The sequence below is a fragment of the Thermobia domestica genome, chromosome 11, assembly GCF_964235325.1.
Source record: "Thermobia domestica chromosome 11, izTheDome1.hap1.1, whole genome shotgun sequence".
NCBI lineage: Eukaryota > Metazoa > Arthropoda > Insecta > Zygentoma > Lepismatidae > Thermobia > Thermobia domestica.
In genome coordinates this window covers 226,884,786-226,906,797 of record NC_137464.1, presented here as the reverse complement: position 1 = coordinate 226,906,797, position 22,012 = coordinate 226,884,786, and the positions used below count along the sequence as shown (strand labels likewise).

General features: G+C 35.3%; 1 protein-coding gene across 1 annotated transcript in view; it reads left to right on the top strand.

Moving 5' to 3' along the window:
• LOC145663760 (insulin-degrading enzyme-like) overlaps nucleotides 1-22,012 on the top strand; it is a 215,878-nt gene that overhangs the window by 74,686 nt on the left and 119,180 nt on the right. The window contains exon 6 of the mRNA XM_081729848.1: nucleotides 4,759-4,959. Coding sequence (XP_081585974.1) covers nucleotides 4,759-4,959 — 201 coding nt within the window. The remainder of the gene's footprint in view (nucleotides 1-4,758; nucleotides 4,960-22,012) is intronic.

The following is a 22,012-nucleotide window of genomic DNA, read 5'->3' as shown; positions in this document are numbered from 1 at the left end:
CAGCCGTTTCGACGGAGAAAGGTCGGATGGTAGGACATTAGTGCCATGGAAACAAGGAAAGGCATTGATTTGGGATTTCTCTTGCTCACACACTTATATCCACGCCAATCTTCAATTTTCATCAACAAAAGCAGGACTTATCGCTGCACGAAGAGCAAAAGAAAAGAGAAACAAATATATGAATCTCCTAGATAAGTATTGGCATGTAGCAATAGCAATTGAATCTAGTGGTTCCTGTGATCAAGAAGGCGTTAAATTTATTAACGAAATCGGCAAACGTATATCTATTAAATCAGGAGACACTCGAGCTAAATCTTTTCTAATTCAACACATTAGCATGGCCATTCAACGAGGGAACGTAGCCGCTATTATGGGTACATTACCCACCGATAAAGAACTAGAATACATTTTTCTGTTATAATTTCAGATGGGGAATTTATGTTTTCTTATGATTCCGACTAGAATCTAATACAACATTGATTTTGAATTAGTTATTGGAATGTTTCCAAAGTATAAATGTATAAATGTTAAAATGGGTAGATAAAGATTATGGTTAATGTTTTAAAATGTAGGAATTTCATATTAGTATGATTATATTACATTAGTCACTTAACGCAATTATAAAATTTGATTGTATTATTATCACACATTGGAAATCCAGTGTAGTCCATTTGTAAATACTACATGTATACTTTTTTCTTCTGGTTCTAAATAAATATAGAGAAATGAAATGAATAAAGAACATGGGTAACATTATAAATTAAAATTTAACTGAAAATCGTAACAATATTTCATTGTTAAATATTTGACATAAAATTATAATATAAATAATAATATACAGGAAATATATTTCGATAGTCGAACCAAAGGAAGGGGTAGAAAACCACCTATCAACGGCATCATATCTAGTGTTACTGTCTGCTTTTCTACGCCATTCAATGATATTACACCTTATTTGTATAGTATGTCGTCCAGTTGTATAAATGTTCAGTGTTGTCCTTTGTGTTAGAGAAGAAACACCTCATCTAGTTCTTTTCCATGTGGTAAGATGCCAAGAACCGACGACACTTTGCCACGTTGGATAGCAATAGATATACGTTGAATTAGGAAAGATGTTGAACGAATATCTCCAGTAATGATAGAAATGCGTCTGCCTACTTCTCTAATAAAATCAAGGCTTGCAAATCCCCAAGCACCACTAGTCTCGATGGTAATTGGAGCAAAAATAAATTTATCAAGGAGGTTGTTATATTTCATTTGCTTTTCTACTTGTCTACGACTAGCAACAGCTCCAGCATTCATAACAGCTAAAGGGAGACTTGAATGGGCAAATGTATCTGAACACGTAAAGTCCCATACTGGTGATTTGCCTTTCAACCAAGGAACTAATGTCATGCCATCAGGTCGTTTACCATCTGAACGACAACATCCTGAAGGTTCACGTATGGAAGGAATTCCAGCTGTGGTAAGGGCTCGTAAAATGATATCATTCACAGAGGAGTGTCTAGCGTGTCTACCCATGCTATTCATGCATGAAAGGCCATGCAGGCCACGTTGGTTAACTTGATCCCCGCAAGCTGGACAGCGATGTGGCTCACAAATATCTGAACCTAATCTTAAGGCGACAGAGATTCGAAATGCCTCATTAGTTATATGAAGTCCTTATAGTGGGGAGGGTATTGCATTCAACCATGCCCCAGCATGTAGGGATGAGGCAGCACGAATACTGGCTTATCCTATGGAGCAATAACTGACTGTGGGAGAAGTTCATGAAAATGCGATGCAATTGGTGTGTATCAAGATGCCTGAGAACCTCTTTTGTATTATAAACATAAAATTATAATGGTGTAACAGCTACCATAAAACCAAACAACAGCGATCTACAGCAACTCGCTAAATTAGTGTAGCTCTGATAATATAGGCATCAGTTTCCTTTGAAAATCAGTTAGAATAAATAAAAATGGTGGAACACCAAAGGTTTAATTTATTAAATAATGTTCATGCATGCTTTGGGTCTATCTATAACTGAGAATAAATAGAAAAACAAAATGTGACCAAACCATTAATTATAGGGCAACATTAATAGTAATTTGTGTTAAAGTTTTGCCAATTAATTATGATATTCATCACATATCAGTTGTGTAATCTGTATGATAAAGCCAGTGCCAAATTGCCGTAACTGTAACGAAAGTTACTATTAATAATAGCTAGTTCTTTGAATCTATCTATAACGGTGAAGAAATGTCAAAATCCAATTAAACATAGATGGCAGTACTATAATATTAACTTGGGTCAATGTTTAGCAGAAGAGATCCTGAAGTACGTAATAAATACAAAATTTACAGGAGAAATGGAAGATGCAAGTAACATACCATAACCTAACATAACATAACCAAATCCAACCTAACCTAATCTAATTTAAACTAACCTAAACTAACCGAATATTAATAGAAATAAGTGAAATTCTATAATTTTCTCGAAAATTGCGCTGGACTACTAGACTAATATAATCTAACATTAAGTAATCTAATCCAAACTAAACTAACCTATTCTTACCTAGCCTAACCTAATGTGAACAGAAACTACCAAAATTGTATTTAAAAAAAAGAAAAAAGAAAGAAAGCTGGACTCCTTCTGCTAAACATTGTCCTTAGCTTGGGGTTAACTTCACAATGCCCGCTGCAGTTAATATCCTTACGCAAAGACAAGAAATTACACTCTGTTAATTTTAACAAAATGGGTCCAAACATCGCTAACCCTAAGCTAACCCGACCCTACCTTACTCTACTCTACCCTACCCTACCATACCCCTTTAAAGCGGTCATATTTATCGATGCACAGTTGGAGCGTATATTGAAAAGTTTACCCTTAACTTGGATTATATTAATAATAACTTGTGTTATAGTTTCGTTAATTTATCATGGCATTCATTAGACATATAAAATAGGTAGTAGTCTATGTGATAAAGTCAGTGATAAATTGCCATAACTGTAACAGAAGTTAGCACTAATAATAGCTAGTTCTTTGAGTTTATCTATAACCAAGAATAAATAACAAAAACTGAACATAGATGTTAACAGTACAATATCAATTTGTAATATGTTAATAGTAATTTGTGTTACAGTTTCGTTAACTTGTTATGGCATTCATTACACACATAAAATAAGTAGTCTATATGATAAAGCCATTGATAAATTACCGTAGCTCCGAAAATTACTATTAATAATAGCTAGTTCTTTCAGTCTATCCATAGCAAAATCTGATCGAACATAGATATTAATAGTATAATATTAACTTGTAATATATTAAATGTAACCTGTGGCACAGTTCTGCAATTTACCATTGCCTTTATCATAGAAATTATCAATCTGATGTATCTAGTGAAGGCAATGATGCGGAAACAATAACATAAGTTTTAATTTTGTATAGCTAGACTTTCGGTTAATGTTATTTATTCTCAAACAATTAATAAGTATCGCTACTTATGAATATTGATCCACAACTTACTGATATTAAGTGCAAAAAATATCACACTTAGGTTAGTTAACTTTAATTTAAATATGAGAATATATATCCCTCTTATTTAATTTATGGTTAATATATACACTATGTGATCAAAAGTATCCGGACATCGCCAAAAACATTCGTTTTTCATATTAGGTGCATTTTGCTGCCACCTACTGCCAGGTACTCATTATCAGCGACGTCAGTAACCGTTAGACATCGTGAGAAAGCGGAATGTGGTGCTCCGCGGAACGCACGGATTTCGAACGTGGTCAGGTGATTGGGTGTCACTTGTGTCAGAAGTCTGTACGCGAGATTTCCACACTCCTAAATATCCCTAGGTCTACTGTGTCTGATGTGATAGTGAAGTGGAAACGTGAAGAGACACGTACAGCACAAAAGCCTACAGGCCGATCTCGTCTGTTGACTAACAGAGACCGCCGACAGTTGAAGAGGGTAGTAGAGTGTAATAGGCGGACATCTATCCAGACCATCACACAGAAATTCCACACTGCATCAGGATCCACTCCAAGTACTATGACAGTTAGGCGTGAGGTGAGTGTGTGTAGTGCCATCAGTAAAATTCGGAGGTGGTGGTGTTATGGTGTGGTCGTGTTTTTCTTGTAGGGGGCTTGCACCCCTTGTTGTTTTGCATGGCATTTTCACAACGCAGGCCTACATTGATGTTTTAAGCAGCTTTCTTGCTTCCCACTGTTGAAGAGCAATTCGAGGATGGCGATTGTATCTTTCAACACGATCGAGCACCTGTTCATACGGGACGGCCAGTTGCGGAGTGGTTACGCGACCATACATCCCTGTAATGGACTGGCCTGCACAGAGTCCTGACTTGATTCTTATAGAACACCTTTGGGATGTTTTGGAATGCCGACTTCGTGCCAGGCCTCACAGACCTACATCGATACCTCTCCTCAGTTCAGCACTCCGTGAAGAATAGGTTGCCATTCCCCAAGAAACCTTCCAGCACCTGATTGAAAGTACGCCTGCGAGAGTGGAAGTTGTCATCAAGGCTAAGGGTGAGCCAACACCATTTTGAATTCCAGCAGTACCGATGGAGGGCGCCACGAACTTGTAAGTAATTTTCAGCCAGGTGTCCGGATACTTTTGATCACATGTATATATATATATATATATATATATATATATATATATATATATATATATATATATATATATATATATATATATATATGAGACACTGTTTATATATGTATCTAAATCTAAATATTTTTACAGCCTGACGAATGTATCTTGCGCATTCTCGGTTACAAAGGGAAAGGAAGTCTTTCTTCAATATTGAAAGCTAGGCAGTTAGCTCACTGGATTTCATTTGGATCAGACACAAGAGCCAGAGGGTTCGGAATGTTTGAAGTACATGCTGAGCTAACAGAAGAAGGTTTAATGCAAGTAGATGATGTAGTCAAGCTAATATTCCAAGTACGTTTCAATTACAAATACCAATTTTTATATTTCCAGATCACTTTATTTCTTACAGAAAAAAACTTCAGGTTATTTCTTTCTTAAGTAAGCATTGTTTTATAAATATAGGGTATGTGTTTTTGTGTGTGGAGAGAGAGAGAGAGAGAGAGAGAGAGTAGATGGATAGGTAGATATAACTCTCTTAGGAAACAAACCATCCTAGGTAGACAAAAGCAATATTTTTTTACTGGATGCCACAAGTGACAAGTAGAGACCTACACACCATCTTAATACAAGGTGGTGTGACGAAGTTATGTAGCAGTGCGCGTATCTTGAAAACGAATTATCCAAGATAGATGGTTGTCAAAAAGTATTTGAAAAGCCTTAATCCAGCAATGGATCGACAATTGTTGACAAGGATATGCGTTTCAAGTATAAATAACCCTCACCACTACACTCATGTGATCCCAGTTCTCATTCTTGATATGTGAATATTTGAGATTAAGAAATATACGTATATACCTTGACCTGAGATATCATATTTTTAACCATGTAGCTGTAAGAATTTCTAAAAACTAAGTTAAATTAAAATTGATTGTTCCTGAGTATAACTGGGTAAAAATTTACTGTTATGTCTGGATACAACAAACGGTTCTGCGAACTCGAAATATTTTAGCAACCGGTTCGAGCAAACCGGCTGAATACCACCACTCTCAATAGGCGTCTTTGGAAGCTTGGTAGAAAAAGAATATAGATATACATTCATTTATACGAGGATTGTACCAAAAGTAAGGTTCCCATACTTTTTACCAATAGAAAATATCGTTTATTGTTATTAATTTATACATCGTTCGAAAGCTTACACTGTTGTCTATTTTTCAACATAGTCTTCATTTTTTTCACACACTTTTGAAGACGGCGCTCCAGCTTTTGTATTCCTAAGTCGAAGAAGTCTTAGGAAGCGTGTGAGCGTGTGGCCTCTACACGGACTTCATCGTCGCTCTTGAAGCGTTTGCCACCTAAGTGTTCCTTTAGCTTGGAGAAGAGGAAAGGGCAAGTTCACGGACAGTGACCCTCCGACCTTTGAGCAGTTCACTGTTAATCTTCTGGACAATCGCATCCGACACCGGCGGTCATTCACTTCGTTCTTCATCGTGAACTTCGGTGCGACCCTCAGCAAAAGCCTTGCACCATTTGCGGAAGTGCTGCACGGACATGCACTCTTCACCATAAACCTCGGTCAGTTGCCGATGAATCTCCACGGGCGGTAACTTCCTTGCGTGGCGAAACCGGATGACTGCTCAAACCTCGCACTTGGCGGGAGCGGCGATCAACACTTCCATATCTGACGGCTGCCAAGCGAACACTGAGCGACCTTAAAAAATGGAGACTATGTTGAAAAATAGACAACAGTGTAAGCTTTTGAACGATGTATAAATTAATAACAATAAACAATGTTTTCTATTGGTAAAAAATATGGGAACCTTACTTTTGGTACAACCCTCGTATTGAGCCGAAGTCAATGTACTTCGCATGCGCAAACCATTACTGTGAGATTGCCACGAGGCAAGCAACATTATCTCGTTAGTCACGTAGAGCAGTGTGGTCGGTCGAAGTTTGATGTCGCCTAAACTTAACAGATGGAATGGATAATTAACAAAGCATGTAAGATAAAATGTTAAAAACTAAATTTCTTGCTTTTGATATTCTCACTAGATCTCAAGTTACACTCATGTCCAAAATTATTTTTGCATGTCTATAAATATGTTGTTGTAGGAATATAATTTGATAACGAATTCGCCCAGTATTTCTTATAATGTTAGTATCTGTATAATCGGCAAAGACATGTATGTGGTAAATTTCATGTCAAAAGAGCAGTAAATAAGAACAATAAAACGAAAATAAAACTTTCTTGTCCATTTAGCAACATTTTGTTTTACTCATTTTAATTTTCGTATTTATAATTCTTTTCCTATGAAATTTACCACAAACATATATTTCCCGATTATACGCATAGTGTCAGAATTAAAAGTACCCTGCAAAATCATTATCAAATTATATTCTTACAAGAAGACAGTTATGGGTATGCGATAATCATTTTGGACATGAGTGTAGGTTCGTATATGAATTTTTTGATTTTAAGAAGTCAAATTAAAGTTTATTTTTCACAAACTTGTCTTTAAATCTTTAATGGTTTTACCTAATCTTTAATGAATGAAGATTAAAACTTTAATAATGAGAGAAAAAAGACTCATTAATTCTTCGTATTGTATTGTATGGGTCAGAAACATGGACATTACGCAAAAATGATGAAAAACGACTGGAAGCTTTCGAAATGTGAGTATGAAGAAGAATGGAGAGAATTAGTTCAGTCGGGCATTAAAAAAATGAGGTCGTTAGAAATGGCGGGATAAAATAACGATTTTAGATATTATTAAGAAGAGGAAGAGAAACTAGTTGGGGCATTGGCTAAGAAGGAACTGTATCATGAGGGACGTACTAAAGTGTATGGTGACAGAAAAGAGAGGAAGAGAGCGAAGAAGACTACAATTGATGGACGATATCAAAACGGAAAAATCGTACTTGAAGACGAAGAGGTAAGCGGAAGACCGAGGAGCATGGAAGCTTCTCAGTTGCAGCAAATGACATGCCAATAATGGCAGAATACCTATGATGATGATGATGATTTCTTTAAATCTACTTTCATATAATATATTATTCGGCGCTGTTAACATGAAACATGGAGTTCTATTTTGTGATAAGAATACTTGAATATTTGTTGTTAGTGACGTTTATAATCACGCCTAAGATCGACTATGTGATTACTACTCGTTTTGTTAAAAGAAGCAAACAAATGCAAAACCAGATTTCTGATTGCGATGCGAACACATTTCATCTATTATATGTATTTACTTACGTATGTTAATTCTTAAAGTACTAACAATTACGTTTTGATTATCAACACAGCACCAAATCAAATTTTAGCTACAATCGTTTTTAAAGTAGGCACACTGAGAGAAAAAAATGTAGGTGGCGTACTTAAAAAGATAGATTATATGCGTAATTCCTGTAGTTTTTGGACTTAACGTACAGCAGACGTATAACTGAAAACGCATGTTTTATAATACTTTCTGTATAAGTGTTCCATCTATACGTACTTTCCGTATGAAACAATGTAAGCGGTCAGGATCTCACATACAAATGGACGTATATAACATATAGCTGACGAAGGTAACATAAGTATATGCATGTGATATACGGAAAACTGTTAGATGTCAGACATCCTGCAACGGCATGATGTAACATCTAAGGACAGTGCCTTTGTAGCATACGGATAACGTATGCTCCGTACTGATTGCTATAGTAAGCAAGAGGATACCGTATATTTGTACAATATACTGCTGTCCGGAGAACGGATTTTTCTCTGTGCAGTCTAAATGCTAATTTTTTTTTCTAATTTTAAAAAAATCAGCAATTGTATTGACAAGAAATTTAGTGCAGCAAAGCAAAGTGACCAGAAACCGATAAACATTTTCTACGGGTGGTGGTTTATTTATATTGTGCATTGTACGAACAAGACGTGAACCAGATTGAACTGCAAGACAAAACATCCAGCAACATAGCGAAAGTATCATTTGAATTCTATTGCCGCCTGGAACAGGAAATTCGGCAAATTTCTTCTTTGACATCCCTTTCAAGATTCCAGATGTCAGTCCAATGAATTATTGTCTTTCTGACTTCTCAAGCGATGCCTGTCCCATCGTCGATTGTGCACCGCCTTCGGTCTGTGGAAAGTCTCTAAAGAGAAGTAGGATGTGATACAAGCCCGTAGCCAGCCCAAAAATTTAGGGGGGGCGGTAGAAGTTAGGGGGGGCCCGACCCAATCATATTATACTTCATCACCATTTTATAATTCATTTGCAAGCCTACCATGAAGTTTTATGGGGGCCAGCCAAAATTTATGGGGGGCCCGGCCCCCTTGACCCCGTGGATACGGGCCTGATGTGATACCCATGGTCCAGCTACAACACAATCTCCTTCAATGGAAACTCCGATGACGGGCAACAAGCAGGTAAAGGTGGCCTGCAGATCCTACAAACCAGTGATGGAAACACGGCATTTCGTAGATAAGTCATCATCATCATCATAGGTGTTCTACCTTTATTGGCAGGTCACTTTCTGCAACTGAGAAGCTTCCATGCTCCACAGCCCTCCGCTAACTTCTTCGTCTTCGCGTATGATCTTTCTGTTTTTATATCATCCATTAATTGTAGTCTCCTTCGCCCCCTCCCTCTCTTTCCCGCCACCATACCTTCTAGGACGTCCCTCATGATACAATCTCTTCTTAGGCAATGTCCCAACCAGTTTCTCTTCCTCTTCCTAATAATATCTAAAAGTGTTCTTTTCTCACCCATCATTACTAACACACTCTCATTCGTTTTCTGCTCGACCCAACTAATTCTTTCTATTCTTCTCCACACCCATATTTCGAAGGCTTCCAGTCGATTTTTATCACCTTTACGTAATGTCCACGTTTCCGCCCCATACAGTACAACACTCCACACGAAGCATTTTATGAGTCTTTTTCTCAATTCTTTATTCAAGGTCCCACAAAACAGACTTTTCTTCCTCCTAAAGGCTTCTTTGGTCATTCCTATCCTTGCTTTTATAGTTCACGTTCGTAGATAAGTAGCACATGCAAATTCGGCTCAATATAAATGAATCAACCTTTGTACATAAATTCCCCAAAATATTGGGGCAATATTAATCGTTTAATCGTTACATAGTTCTGTTTGAAATGGTTTAATTACTTGTAGTCTCCAGAACAAGTGTATACATTCCCTTATAGGTCAGCAAGCAATGACGCCAAACCAAGTATTATAAGTATATTCTACCTGCTTCAAACAAAAATACATAGTCACTGAAAATTTAATATCTGTCCCCTATATTTATGTAAAAAAAAAATAGCTAACAAAATGCGGATCGTAGAAGAGAGAGGTGCTTCTCTACACCAAAGAAAATAAATACCTTTTTAGCAACACCATGAGAGAGGAAATAGTATCTGTGGCAGGGGTGTAACCATCGGGGGAGGGGATCGGGGCCAGACTCCACCAAATGATTTCCTGGACCCCCAAATGGCCACCTTCTAAAACATTATCGTAAGATTACCTCGCTTTAATCATTTAAAAATAACAAAATTTACATATAATTAATAATTTATGGTAAATAATTTATTCCGGCGGGATTATTATTTTCCCATCCTTACCGATCGAAAAATAGAATGATGTCTCTTCCGTGTAAGCAATGACCAAATGCACAGCATACCACCACATCTGCTACAATTTTTCGGTTTTTTCAGGCCTCAAAATTGCTAGCTGTAACATTTTTTTTTGTCTTTGTACTCCCATGCGCAAAAAAAATTGCGCGTATACTGTAACTCAAGATTTTTCGCATTTATTCCATTTTCCTTACGTTTATGGGTAAAATTCAGTTATTAGTATGTGGAGATAATAGAAAGCAATCCATCTAAGGAGATATTTCCAAAAAATATAATAAAATAATAAAAATATAAGCAAAAAACAAAATTATGCTCGGTTTTGTGTATACTGGCAACGATGATTTCTAGGGATTTTTTCAGTAGCAGATCACAATTGTGGAGGGAATTCAGTAGGGGAATCGAGAAGTTGGATCAAGGAACTCGATAGTGGACTAAAATGTTGCATTTATTGGTTAAAACCTAGTGTGTAGATTGCCTTCCAAATGTAAATTAGCTTCTGTAACTAAGATGTCGTACGAAAATATAGAATTAAACAGAAAAACTCTTATCTTAAGGTTCGAAGCGATACGCACCATGGTTATGAAGATTATTTCTTTTAAGAAAAAGAGCCAACACAACGTAGCCTCCGTGGTTAGGTGGGTAGAGTGGCGGAGTCGTAGTTATTTTATTATTTTGACACCACATCGAATCCCATTTTTTTTTTTTTTTTTTTTTACAAAACATTATAATTTTCATGTTAATAAGAACCGAAGCAATATAATAAGGACAACTTACTGATATTTTGCTGTAATGACGTATTTATCCAGGATTAGAAAACTATTGTTAATAGCTATTGTTTCCTATTCATGTTGTTGTATAGTTTCTCTCATACTGTTTTCTTGGGGAACAAAACAATTTTGTCTCCAACGAAGTGTGAAGGATATATACGGACAGAAAAAGACATCTTAGTACCAAACGTGATTTATCGTGATGAAGTGGACTAGTTTGCCATTATTAAAAAAAAAAAAGAAAAAAAGAAAAAAAAGAAAAAGAAAAAGTGGAGTTGGCTTTTCTTTAGGTTTTAGCTAAAAAAAATATTTTTTTCTTTATAAGACTATACTTTATGAGGCAAGGTGTGTGATCATACCCACAAATTTAGCTAGGGAGTGAAAGATAATTGTTTATACAAACATTTTACAGGTTTAGTTGCGTGAAACACCAATACACCATGGTCTCGCTTATCCGACCATCCTTTGTTCCACATACCATATAATCCGATATATCATTGCAAATAGCACCAATCGGCAAGAAGATCTCCAAGTTGTGGTCTTAATCTATTTTTCATGCTGTGGAGTCTATCGCCTAGCGCGCCCGTCTACACCTTGACTCATACGTCTATCATTCAGTGCAGACACGTATCCAGGTTTTCTATTCGGAGGGGGCCAACACGAATCCTCGTAAGCACGTAATTCTAATGTTTTTAAATATCAATAATAATAATAATAATAATAATAATAATAATAATAATAATAATAATAATAATAATAATAATAATAATAATAATAATAATAATAATAATAATGCAACAGTTCTGTACCTCTCTTAAACTTTTTCCTACTTTTCATTTATAAACCGGTTTATTTTGGAAACTGCATTATAGCACAAACAAACTGAAACATATTTTCGAGAGAAATGTAACTAAAGAAAACTGTCTGCTACGTATATCACATAACAAAAATAGCAAGAAGACATGGAGTGTATCGTTCTAATATATTACAGTTAAAAACAGAACGGAAACGAAATGTTAATCCTATTTAAGACTGTTCTTTAATTCCACCTGGTCAGTGGCGTATTTACGATTTTGTTTCGGGAGGGGCTTTGCTAACTTTCGGGCGGGGGGCTTTGCCTGGAAATGTGAAAATTCTGCAAGATATTTCATTTACTTTACTATACTAAGTAAGATTTCGTGGGGGGCTTAAGCCCGAAAGCCACCCCCCTAAATACGCCACTGCACCTGGCATAATGGCATTATGGTATGTTCTTAGAATTATAACAAGACAACAGCACATTGCCCAAAGTTTGGACACTGACTACTAGTAAACTGATATAAAAGAACCTCAAAAGGGTAAAGGCAAGTTTATTAAAAAGTGCTTAAGTTTTGGAGAGAGACAGCTCTCAGGCCCTCACGCTGGATACGTCCCTGATTCAGTGCAGTGCAGTTATTTGTTATAAAACATTATTATTAGATGTGTAATATGTAAAATTATATCATAAGTTTTACTTTTAATAGGTCTTTTCTTAACACATCCATATTATCCAGCGTTCTGCCTGCCTGTTTATGTCGGATAAGCGAAACTCTACTGTATTTCCAAAGCTAGCATATACATGAACTAGAATTGTATCGTCCTAGAACAGACAATAGTCTGAAATGCTTATATTAAAAGGCTGGAATAAAAAAAGCATAAGTACTGTTTTGGAAGCGTGAGAACAAATTAAAATCAATTCAATATATTTCCTAGGTATCAGATTATCATCTTATTATGTCGATGTGTATTCTTTTTTAAACATATTTTTAAAAGTTATACCATTCGCAATATTCCTAAGGAAATCTAAAGAAAAATTTCTTGTGCCTCTTATGGCAAAGCGGCTTAAGTGCATGGTCCGAAACCGATTCCCACGTTAAGGTATAGATAAAGTTCCCGTACTTCAAAAATGCAAATCCGGGACGCTACTAAATTACGAGAATCTTTGAAATGCTTAAAACTGAAAGAAGTGTTGAATACTAATTTACTTTCCTCCATTAGATAGAGTTGTTCAAGTATTACGTTATCACATTTTTATTCATTTCACTAGATCTTCCAAGGACGCCAATTTCTCTGTAAATTGGGGGGGGGGGCATTCAAATGCAGAAGAGATATATATATGAAGATTTTAAGACAAATTACACTCAAATAATGCCAAATATTGTATATTCATAAATACAAAGGAGGCCTACATGAGCTTTGAGCGGGATCGGCGCCCTTGCCTTCTTCCTAGTTAAGCAAACGTAAGCAGATGATTTATTCCCTCCCCCTGGTAAGCAAAATTGTTTTTTTTTTTCCTCAAGATCTGTTGTGTTTCGTGAAATAACAGCAGGAATTTCCTGATTACTTAACCAGCTAAATGAATGTTTTCACTTAGAGCCATACCGTCGATTCGCGTTGCCTAGGGCTAAAATAAATTAAGGGTCAATAATGAAGATGAGACTTCCATATCAAACATGAAGAGACATGTGGATCGGAGATCTTTCTTTGTTCCAACTTTGATTTTTTCAAATCCATGATGGGAAATTATATTATGAGTACAATTTTCGAAATTAATAGTATACAATCGTAAAAATATCTTACAAAACGATGGTTTATTGCAAAATACTTTGACTCAAAGAATAAATGACAAGTAATAAACTTGTTACTTTTCCTGAAGAGTCTAAGTCGTGAATGAGACGGAAGCTGTCGAGCGTAGTGCTTGGAACGATTGCCTCACTTGTTGTACCTTCCCGTGGCGCAGCCTTGATTCGACTTGATCCTAAACGGATTATTCAGAAGTCGAAGTCGGAAGATGTTTCCCATTTTTCCAAAACACTCTTGGTCGATTACAATCTGCCTCACTCGTGAGGGGACAATCCCATGCCGTAAGCGTCGGTGGACCACCGATAGGCAACTAGTGGCATGTCCCCAAAAATTGGCGGTCCCGCAGCCAAAAATTGGTCCCACTTCCGTTTTGAAAATTATACCACCACCGGCAGAGAAGCGACGGAACGCCAAAGAAACACAAAATTATTCCCCTAAAATACGTTAAATCGCCGATATGCGTAATTTCTTTGCATCAAGATGAGTCTAAAAACATTTTTAAAAAAATAAAACGAAAGTGCCCTGAGCTGGGCGTGAACCATCAACCTTAGGGTTACTAATTGCGTGTTCTTCCGAATTCGTTACGGAGGCGATTATGAAGACACAGCTTGTAGAGTGATAAATCGTTGAAGTCTTTTTAATATTTCTAATCAGAGTGCTTCTTTAACCGTGTATATTTGAAGACAACTGTTCGGAATCAAATCAAATGCACTCGTCATGTAATTTTATAACAAAATGGCAAGCGTCTATTTACTTTTTTCATAGTTCTTTCATATTCACTTGCTAGTGATCGGCGACAGTTGCCAACTAAATTCATACAATTATACGCACCCACCTCAAGATTTTTCACTTCATGATGTAAAGGCAGGAGTTACTCTTGACCCCCGGAGCTCAAATATTGTCCTTATAATAACAATTCGTCAGGGAAAAATAATATATAATAATAACCGCATGCACATGACTGGCGATAGTTCATGTTGGTCCCTTTACGATTCTCCGTGACAAATCAAACGAGCGCGGACCAAAATGAAGTCCTCGTTCTTACGTTGTGGTAACTTCAATACCCCCGATTCTAGATATCTGCTTCGACTCGACGAATCCCTGCCACTAGTGGCACGCTAGCGGCAATCCTTCGACGCGTCGCTATATCGACGATCGCCATTTACCGGCAAGTGAGCCACTAGGAGTTGGCGACGTTTACGGCATGGGGAAGCTAATAAACAAACAAAAAAAAAATAATAAATCTAAAGCCTTATAAAAAAGTTTTCTGAAAAGTTACATCTAGCAAAATCATTTGTTGGTATTCCAGAACTGTGAATTCACCTTTATTCATAATTTACTTCTATCGTAGTTTTGATATAAGAATGATATGTCTGAAACTAACACAGGTCATTAATACTTTTTTTTTTTTTTTTTTTTGCTTTACTCAGATTTAGCAGTTTTACTTAACTGTCAGTCAATTTGGATCTGTGATATCAGAGTTTTAGAGATTTCCTTATTTTTTTCATTTCTAAAAAAAGTTTGCAAATAACACCATTAACGTATTTCTTTCGATATTTCCATATGTAAGGGCTTGGTCACTCCCAGTATATTTCAAACAATAAAATATTTACGGTGTCTTACTCCATTAATCCGAACTACATTTTATATCCAACAACTCTGTGCATTTTCCCTTAAATCTGCAAACTTTCTACTAGGTTAAAACTCAGTATTTTCTATTTTCTTCCTTTCTTGCTAAAACGAAAGTGTTCTTTAGACAACCTGAAATGATGACTCTATACTACATTATGTTGCATAGAGCATTTTATGTAGCATATCATTTGACAGTTGGACACTTTCTTTTTATATTGAAAGCAACAGGGATTAAGTCCTTCTACACTTATATGATAAGTAAACACATTCTTTTTAATTCGTGGAATTGTGCCAATGCACTAGGTTCAGAGAGTTTTTAATTTAAGATGATAATAATAATAATAATAATAATAATAATAATAATAATAATAATAATAATAATAATAATAATAATAATAATAATTATTATTATTATTATTATTATTATTATTATTATTATTATTATTATTATTATTATTATTATTATTATTATTTTATTATTGACTTAGGTTTTCCTGAATATTAAGCAATATTTCACAAAAAGCTGGTATTTTTAAACAAATGTGTTCGATATCAAGTTTTCATAAAAGTAGTCACTCTCTCCTATTAATAATTTCAGAGGGGCCGCGGTGGCTCAGTGATAAAGCGTTCACCTTTGGTGCATGGGATCCTTGGTTCGACCCCAGCTCGCACCAAGTGAATTTTGTGGTGGAGAAACACCATATGCATGGGTTTTCTCGGGGTTCTCCCGTTTCCTCCCACTTTTTCATTCCACCATTGCATTCATTTCTCATCATCACCGTGTCCTTTAGCCTAGCCGGTATAAGCGTGGGTCGTAAAACTTAAAGATTTGATTTCAAATAATTCCAACCCAAACAGTTGCAGGAAGTATGTCATTTCGAATAAAACAAACTACTCTATAAAATTCTGAGTATTATTATTTTTTATATATACAATTCTAGCGGACCTTATTTCTAAATCGAAGGGTAAGAAGACTAAATTCACTCTCTTATTATTATAAATTCATTTCAATTGAAGCAGTTAAAATAGTTGGGAAAAATTAGAAAGCCATACCCTATATTCCAGTGTGCCACAACCGGATAACGTGGCACACTGGCGTGCCCAGCAAAATGAACAGTGTGACGCAAACTTTTACCTATTATTTACAAGAATATTTGTCGAGTTTATTTTATTTATTATTATGAACGATTCTTCCACGGAATGTGATTGAGAAAATTGCTCGAAAAAACGCATCCCATACAGTAAATTACACCTTATGTATTTTTTTCAGAGCAATGATTCAAACTATATTTGTAAAAAAAATAAGCAAAATCTTTACAGCTATTTTTGAAACAATTTAATTATTTTAAATTTTCATCCTTCAGTAAACTACCCTTATTTTTAGGTGTCGGAGAATATAGAATTCGAAACGATAAAGTGTTATGAAAACTTCATGTCTAGACTTAGGTCCAGATGCGTCGAACAGTATGGCCTCTATTTGAATGCATGTTAAAGCGTGACGAACCAACAAACGAACAGATGGACAGACATCAAAATCACTTTTTCGATATGTGGGGGCGTGAAACTTGAATTCATTGAAATCTCGAATTCGATTTTTATCACTATTACTACAGTTTCTTCTTTGGTCGCTTGAACGTGAAAAAGAATAGGAATACAACGACACGTAAGGTGATAATTTGTAATTCCCAAAATTTAATGAGTTACGTTTAACACTAGAACGGCGGCTGGGTCATTTTTGACCCATTTCGAACTTTAAGTTTTAACAACTTTTCTATTTTCTTACGAATCGGATCGAATCTTTGTGACTTTTATTCGTTCTCTTGAAGAAATATTTCTACTAAGTATCACTCTTATCCACACTTTGCCTTTCGAAATAACAAACAATTATACTAGAACGGCGGCGTGGGTCAATTTTGACCCAACTCTTTTGTTGCTTGTAGCAACACTGCTGGCTAGCGTCTTTATCTTGCGACCGTTCTTTCTCATAATACTCTTCCATTCCACCTCGTGTTCAAGACCAGCTTCTCAGCAATTTTGTCATTTTAGTTGGAGTTAGTAATACTTTAGAAAGTCTGTTGATTAGGAGAATCTCATTATTTTCGGACTGATGTGCTATTTCAAACACTCATTATGAGCAAGAACCTGATGACACTGGATGAAATACTTGCAAATTTCAATGATATAAGTGAGGCCGAGTCTGACGCTGAATGTGTTGATATTTCTTCAGATGAAAAGTACCTGCCGAATAACAACGAATATGATGATTCGGATGAAATATTGAAAGAGGAAGAGATAAGCACAGAAAACCATACTTCTGCAAATAAGCGTCGTAAAATAGGTAAGACTATTATTATTATTATTATTATTATTATTATTATTATTATTATTATTATTATTATTATTATTATTATTATTATTATTATTATTATTATTATTATTATTAAACACAAGTTATATGTCTTACATCGTTAATAATTTCAATCATTTTAGCAAAAAAAATTGCAAACAATTTGCATGTTATTGTGAAAACATATAGCTAGTTTTTGTTTGGTATTACCTGACCAGGATATTAGTGCGGTTTTTCGTGGAGGGCGCTAGTGTAGTGTTTACATCAGTTTCTAGGTAAGCGCGGTGGGACAGGGGAACGGAGAGCGTCACTTTGCAGTGTATCCAACGATTTTCAAAAGTTGCAGTTTACATGTTATAAGTAGCCTAATCTGTTTCGCTTAATAAAGAACTCCATAAATTATATAGTTGTTATTGAATGCAGTAATGGTTATTCCTGCAGTAATGCAGATGTATTGTGGATAATGGCATATGCATGGAAATTAACAATTTAAGAACAAGATAGCATACAAGTGAGTTTCTACCGTGTATTAAGCAGATTATATAAAAAAAATTGATTACGTTTTATTTGATTTCATTATAAAACAGTAGAAACCTGTAAAACTGAGTAATAAGATGTAATGACTAAAATATTAATTATGGGTTGGTAGGTTAGATACTTGCGCAATATCTTGTAACTGTAAGTTTAAATCAAGTTCAGGCTCGCGATGCTTGTATTTGTTTTAATGTAGGTCTATCGATTAACAACTAAATTATTTTCTTGAGTTGTAGCCAAGAAAGAATTCCGATACGTTTCCACTCGAGAACTGTGGAAGTTCTCTCCGTTGGTCTATTGGCTAGCGCATGTGTCTTTGTTGTACGTGGTTCTGTGAGAGTCCAACAATTAATTTTACAATGTTTCACTTTCATTAATCATCTGTCTCCTCTAGCATAAAGAGCATAATCATGGGACGTTAAACTAAAGAAATTTCATTTCATTGTTTCGATTAATGTGAACCCTTTGGAGGAAAAGGAAGTGAAGAAGAAATTTTCCTTAATTTTTTAAAGGGCTACGGGATTGGGTAGCTTGTCTTTCGGGATTGCCTTGTAAAACCTGATTACAATGTATCTTTCTTTTAGGATTATAATCGTAATCCAGCCTTTTGGTAAATGTGAAATAAAAGTATCGATAAAACATCAGCTTATGGGTAATGTAAGCATAAATATCATTGGTTCAATACACAATAAATTCACAACTTTTATTTATGAGTATAGAAATTCCCTTTGAACTCCCTCTGAATTTCTTTCAGACCCTAGGTCTCTTGTGACAAAGAATTAATTCTATTATCTGTTTTCATACACAATATAATTTTGAAACTTGGGAGTCTAGTGTTGTCTTTGTGTCTGTAATACGTAATCATTTGTCGATTTACTTCAGAAGACTGAGTTTAGCCCGTGAGCATAAGTTGCATATAGTTCAAACATATCAGATGTACGGTCTTGTTTAACAAATCCTGTGTGCACATATGAAATTCAAAGACAAAGGTAATCAATCGTCTTTAAACAGCTGTATTTTTATTTAAAGTGTAAGTACTAAAATGTGCTACGTAGATTTCCGGCCAATTGTTTCATCGCCGGTATCTTTGAGCAATGAGATAGCAGTGGAAGACAAACTTCGTTCTTCTAACTTGATATTTTGAAAAACTTACGCAAGTGGTTTTGTTACTTAAATACATATCTATTCACTCTAATCAATTTCAAAAGTATCATTAACTTTATAATAACATAATGAATGTAAGAGTTACCCTGAAAATGTATTTTGTATTTCTTTTTTAATATGAAATTCATTTTTTCTGAATTTCACGAGCTATAAGAAATCAATTGTCAGGCTCCCCACTTTAAATTTTAATCGCTCCACTACCGCCTCAATGTAACATTGGGTTTATTTCTTTTAATTTTTTTTTTTTCAAAATATGGTAGTAATACTGAATTTTTAAATTACCAAACCATGCTAAATAATGACAGGTTAGATATCAGAGAAAGTTATCTTTATCTACTTTCTTAATTAGGGGCGGATCCAAATCTTCTTCGGAGGCGGTTAGATTATCAGTTTCTCTCTCACCAGTCTTTTGCAGCACATCCGAAAATGATCTCAATGCAAATTTGTTACTGAAGGTACTGTCAATCGATCGATCACATGGTCCAAATTGGTAGCAATTTCGAAGACGCCTTATCTCAAAACTACACAATAGAACTTGCTTTAAACAATGAAAGCGCAGTTGCCAAAGTATAACTTTGATTCACAGAGATGAACTTCGAGGTTTCGTTAACAGATGAATTAGGAATTCTTTACACTCTAATGCTACGAAGTTCTCAGTGTTCCTTTGTACAACACTGAGGTTAGTTTATTCGCAAGTTATTGTCATATTAATATGGAGGGTGTATGTACTTTTTTTTTCCAGTCCCTTAAAATGTTGTGAAAATAACTTCCATAACTTTTGAAATTGTGTTTGTCTTAACTTGAACATATGAGTGAAGTGGTTTATTATGAACAGGGCAAAAACAACTGTGATAGATTAATTAAAAGTGATCCGGTTAGAAACACTGTTGTTTGTATTTTAGTTCCAAAATCGGCCGCCCGCACTCAATCGCTGGTGGACTAATATCACTATGTTGAAATGTTTCATGAGAAGACGTTTATAGCACAAATAAATAATAATAATAATAAATAAACCACAGCCATATTCGATCCACTATTGGATGAGGCCTCTCCCCGGAGGGAAGACTTGGTCTACTGCTCCCACGCTGACCAGACGGGTCGGGACAAGGTTCCTATATACCAAACGGGTTGGGAGAAGAAAGCCGAAGTTCTCACTGTGATCGCCACTATATGACCGCCCCGCTGATCTAGTGGTGAACGTGGCTGAGCACGGATTGAGGGATCCCGAGTTCAATTTCCGGAGCTGCAAAGAATTCTTAGACTACTAGCCTGTGGCGTAACCAGAAATTTCGAAGCTACCGACACCAAAAAGTTTAGAGGTCTAAATGGGAGACAACTTACTTTCTCGTATGTTTCGATAAATTATATTTCAACCAAAGAAGTAGAATCTCTAACGGAGTTGTTCGAAAGAACAGGTAGTTTACCATTGTTTTCATGTCAGAGCTTTCATGATTAGAACCTAGCATATCTTATTTATAAAACAATCACTCTATACTGATTTTTTCTGGTTTGAACTACTGCAAGTTTACGACTGTGTATGCTATTTTAGGTTATGTGTTTCCACAAATGCTAAATAGGGAAAGGAAAGATAGAAATGCATAGATGCGTATTACAACCATATTAGTAATTTTTTTTGTGTAATACGTCACGTTTTTATTTCTGAAAAATGTTTTTGTATAGCCCTTCTGCTTGTAGAGGAGTGACTGAACTTTGTTCTGTGTAAGACTGCAAGTTTAGATGTGTGTAGATTAGGTTAGTTTAGTTCAGTTAGGTCATGCGCTTGAACAAACTATCTAAGAATAATAACTATGTGGGAATTAGAATGATAAAGAACATTACTATACAATAAACTGACATTGTATATAATATATTCAATAATATCATTCTAATAATATTATATTCATAGAAAATAGCATGTTTCTTAAATTTGTATTATTGGCAAAAAACACATTGATCAATAAATATTAAGCTAGAGTTCAAAGAAGTTTTTTTTTGTTTTATTGAATGAAAGTCACGTTTTATTATGCAATAAATGTTAGTGGCTTAGAATACAAATATTTAATAAAAATGGAATGGGTCATTTTTGACCCACTCCCGCCGTTCTAGGGAGTATAAAAAACACCGCCGTTCTAGTGTTAATGTGTTGCCATGCTAGAAAAAAAGCCTATGCCTGTTTGTTATATCATTTTAATATCAGTTTTTCACGCTACTATATAATGTAGAAATATGGTATGATTATCGTTCATATTCATTCTATATTTGGAAATATTCGTGTTCCGTATACATAGATCTGTATAATTTAGTTACGTTCAACGAAAGCATTCTTGCACTTGTGGATATGAAAAACAAAGAGAGAGAAAGTCAATACTCTAAAAAGGAAAAAACAAGCACAAACACACACACACATAAACGATCATTTAACATCAGGTCGATGTAACAAGGGGTAAGACTGCACAGATTTTCAAGGTCGCGTATGTTCTTCCTGACACACAAACCCGAAGTGAGTTGTCTGCTGTTCAAGAACGGGAAGTAACATACAAGACTATAAACTGAAAACAATAACTGCTTCCAATAGTACACGTATTCTAATACTGAATAAATACGTCGATTAAAGGATACTACCAATAAATTATTTCCTTATTATATTGTTTCGGTTCTTATTAACATCAAAATTATACACTTCCTATAATGTTTTGTAAAAAAAAAAAGGATGGGATGGGATTCGATGTGGTGTCAAAATAATAAAAC